This window comes from Ictidomys tridecemlineatus, chromosome 6, assembly GCF_052094955.1.
Source record: "Ictidomys tridecemlineatus isolate mIctTri1 chromosome 6, mIctTri1.hap1, whole genome shotgun sequence".
NCBI classification, from domain to species: Eukaryota; Metazoa; Chordata; class Mammalia; order Rodentia; family Sciuridae; genus Ictidomys; species Ictidomys tridecemlineatus.
Genome location: NC_135482.1, coordinates 26,286,744 through 26,290,360, shown reverse-complemented (window position 1 = coordinate 26,290,360; position 3,617 = coordinate 26,286,744). Strand labels below are relative to the sequence as shown.

General features: G+C 49.1%; 1 protein-coding gene across 1 annotated transcript; it reads right to left on the bottom strand.

The window, feature by feature from the left end:
- Nucleotides 1–552: 552 nt before the first annotated feature.
- Nucleotides 553–3,255, bottom strand: Btg1 (BTG anti-proliferation factor 1). The gene is made up of 2 exons (XM_078053030.1): nucleotides 2,775–3,255; nucleotides 553–1,864 (listed from the first exon to the last, which is right to left on the bottom strand). Exons 1-2 carry the CDS (start codon nucleotides 2,920–2,922, stop codon nucleotides 1,497–1,499), a joined length of 516 nt encoding a protein of 171 aa, XP_077909156.1. The 5' UTR covers nucleotides 2,923–3,255; the 3' UTR covers nucleotides 553–1,496.
- Between the last annotated feature and the right edge of the window lie 362 nt (nucleotides 3,256–3,617).

Here is a 3,617-nt window from a genome sequence, read left to right as displayed (position 1 = left end):
CATTTTAATTTTTTGAGAATAAAAATTCATAAACATACCTTTTGTTGAATTCCAGCTTAAGGGATTTTTATGTAAATCTTGCAGGTGATGAAAACCAAAAAGCAACCAATCTCTGAGGTGATTAGCCTGTTCTCTTAAGACTATGTATGGATCACCTGCCTTAGGATTTTCTAATTGAACAAGAAATCCATGGGATAAAATAACTGTTTCTCAAAGGTGGGCAGAATGGAACATATATATCTTCACTTCAACAGGGAAGCAATGAAATATAATCCTTTGAATATCCCTTTTTTGGAAGATGTTACACTTTGTCTTTTATCCTCATTTCATGAGATCATTAGCCTGTGAATGTGTCCATGTTTTGATTCAAGATTTTAAAAAATGTTACTTCTGTTTTCTCTAACACCTAAATATGTATAGACAGATCACCCTCATTCCTCATCAATGTTCTTACAGACAGCATGACCAGTGTGCAACTAAGATACCTTATAGGACCTAAGTCTTTTAAGAAAAGTATTTAGCTGAACCTCTATAATCATGACAAGAGATTGATTAAAATGCCAAGATAAGAAACAATTTATTATAGAGAGAAGAAAAATTTCTCATCCAAAATATAGAAATCTGTACAACTTTGCCACAATCAATATACATGAACTGTACAAATTTACACCAGTTCATAATTTACCAAATAAAAGATGACTAACAAAGTTCACAAAATAGATGGTGGTTTGTGGAAAAGACTTTTACCCAATTAAGTACAAGGAAAGTTACAAACCAGACCTCCACTTTCTAAAAATAAGAAGTTTACTCAGTCTTAGAAAACTACAAGCTAGCAAATGTACAGAGAGCTGGCTGGTGTTAACACCACAGTTGAGACAGTGTCTTTTTTAAGGGTCTTTTTTAAAAGCCTGTTGCCATGGCAGATTCTGGTCACTTGCTACTTCCAAAGCCAAAAACACAATACAAGGTCTGACCATTTCCCCAGGTCATGCTTACTAGTTTGTCTTTATGTACATTTATACATATTTAAGTGCTAGGTAAAAGTCTTGTAAAATTTCCAGTACTACCATGTTTAAAACAAGCTTTCCTACTGAGCTGCCAAAAAGGTTATCAACAACAATTTTCAAGTGTAATAGTGCAAATTCCTCTGCAAGATCTACTGCAGAGAAAGGTTTTTTGAAATACAGATTTTCCTTAAAGGGATTGATGTTAAATTTTAGGTATGTCTGGGAGAAACTGAAACCACCCTAGGACTTCACTCCCTAGCAAATAAAGTGATCATTTACTTGGACTCACAGGCTATTAAATCATTGAAAGGTACTGTCCAAACTATGGCACTGTCACTTAAAAAATTTTTTTTACCACTCTATCTTGTGCCAGATCTTCACAGCTGTGACATGGTTTAAATTCCATAATCCATCCCCAAGAGGAGCCCACCCAAAGCAAAAATCAAATTTATCCATCCATTATATGATGATCCATCCATAGACTATATCTTAACCCGATACAGTCATCATATTGTAGTTTTTGGAAGGGCTTGTTCTGCCCAAGAGAAGTTCCTCCTTACAGCTGATTCTGCTGTCTACCATTTGCACGTTGGTGCTGTTTTGAGTGCTACCTCCTGCTGGTGAGGCTTCATACAGCACACAGATGGAGCCATCCTCTCCAATTCTGTAGGACACTTCGTAGGGGTCAACCCAGAGTGTGAGTTCACTTGGGAGAAGCCTGAACAGCTCCTGACTGCTCAGTCCAATCCGCTGTGCTGCCTGTCCAATCAGAGGATCCATTTTATGGTTGATGCGAATACAACGGTAACCTGATCCCTTGCACGGCTTTTCAGGGAACCAGTGATGTTTATAATGTTCTACAGAAGAAAAGAACAGAGAAACAATGCTTAGATCGGTACTGTTAGCTTCTCAGTTTCCTCCTGCAAGCTCCTTTGAAGAGCGAAAAGGAAAACTACCAACTTCTAAAAATGTGCATGATTGTGTTCACTGCTGTGCGCGCGCGATGATGGAGAAAAAGCGGGCAGGTTTTAGAAATAACACAGTAGTGTGGGACAAAACAAGCTCCAGGAACCAACCGGTTGAGCCGCCAAAACAAGAATAAGGCGCGCAGCCTGGCCAGCCGGGGACCGCTGGACCGCACCACGGCCAGGCGGGAACCTGTTTACTTTCTCCACCCCACCCCAGCCACACACAATGGAGTTTATGGCTTTGGAAAAGAGAAACGCACCGTACTATTAACCCCGAAGCGAGGAAAAACAAGAAACCCTAAACCACGCTCAGGGCAGGGCTGTAATTGTGCCGGTGACAAATCCGATGATTAATGGGCAGGGGCAGGGGGTGCGGAGAGACGGCACGTCGGTCCCGAGCTAGCTCCGGGCAGCGGCACCACGTCCCACCCCGGGGCCGGGCCGCCGACCCCGCAACGGTTGGAGGACTTTGGGGGAGGGGACGTCGAACCAACCCCAGCCCCGCGGCTCCTTTGTCCCCAAATCCACCGACGGTCCTCGGACCGCGACTCCAGCCTCGTCGGCTTTAGTTTCTTTGTTGTGCGTCTGGTTTCTTCTCCCCCTTGGCTGGCAAGCCTAGGTGAGGGGGCGCCCTCGACTCCAGCCCCCAAACCCTCGCCGGGACCCGCCGTTAGCGGCCACCTAGGTGCTGCCGCGGGACCAGAGTGCAGAGTGCGAACTGCCCGGTCCGACACGGGATGTGAGGCCCACGTACCCCGACGCCCCGGCTGCCCGCGCCCTCCAGCCGCGACCCGCTCACCTGCCAGCAGCTCTTGCAGGCTCTGGCTGAAGGTCTGCAGCTGTCGCTCGCTCGTGAGCCCCTTGGTGCGGAGGAACTTGGAGATGAAGGACACCGCGGCGGCGATCTCGCCTATCATGGTGGCAGCCCGGGTGTAAAAGGGATGCATGGGGGCGGCGGGCGGGGGCGGCCCGGGGCGGCCGGGGCTCGGCGGCGCGGCCCCGACGGCGGAGCGGCCACCCCGGGCTCCCTCACAGACCAGACGGCTGAGAGGAAGGGAGGGTGTGAGGGGCGGACGGCTACTTTTTTTCCCCTTGCTTTAGAGTAAAAAAGTTATTTCGGAGACAGGAGGCGGCAGGAGAGAGGAAGAGACGAGCGATGGCGGCCCGGTCACATCGCTCGGACCTCCCCAGCCGCCTCCGCCTCCAGCTCCGTAGCCTCCAAAGATCCCAAGAGTTGCATTTCCAGCTCCGAGGGGCGAAGAGATGCTGCCGCCGTGCAGCACTTTTTATAGTGCCGCGGAAAGGAAGTGGCGTAGCTGGAGCGTGACGGCCGACTCTAGCCAATCCGGAGATCGCACCATTGTGACGCAAGCAGATTCGGAGCCTGAGGGGGCGGGAAAAAGGACCCAGGGGGCGGGCCCAGAGACCGGGAAGAGAGGGAGGAGCTGACGTAATCCGCTTGTAAACAAATAAACCCCGAGTGGCGGCCGGAGACCAAGTTGCTGGGTCCGAGCGAAGAAGGAAACATAGGGAGAGTGCGCGTGTGAAAGCTCCGCCCTCCCCCGTAGCTCCTCCTTCCCGCTTTGGCAAGTCCAGGCCCTGGGCCAGCGCATCCTTTTGCAAGGAGTGCGCTGCCTGACTG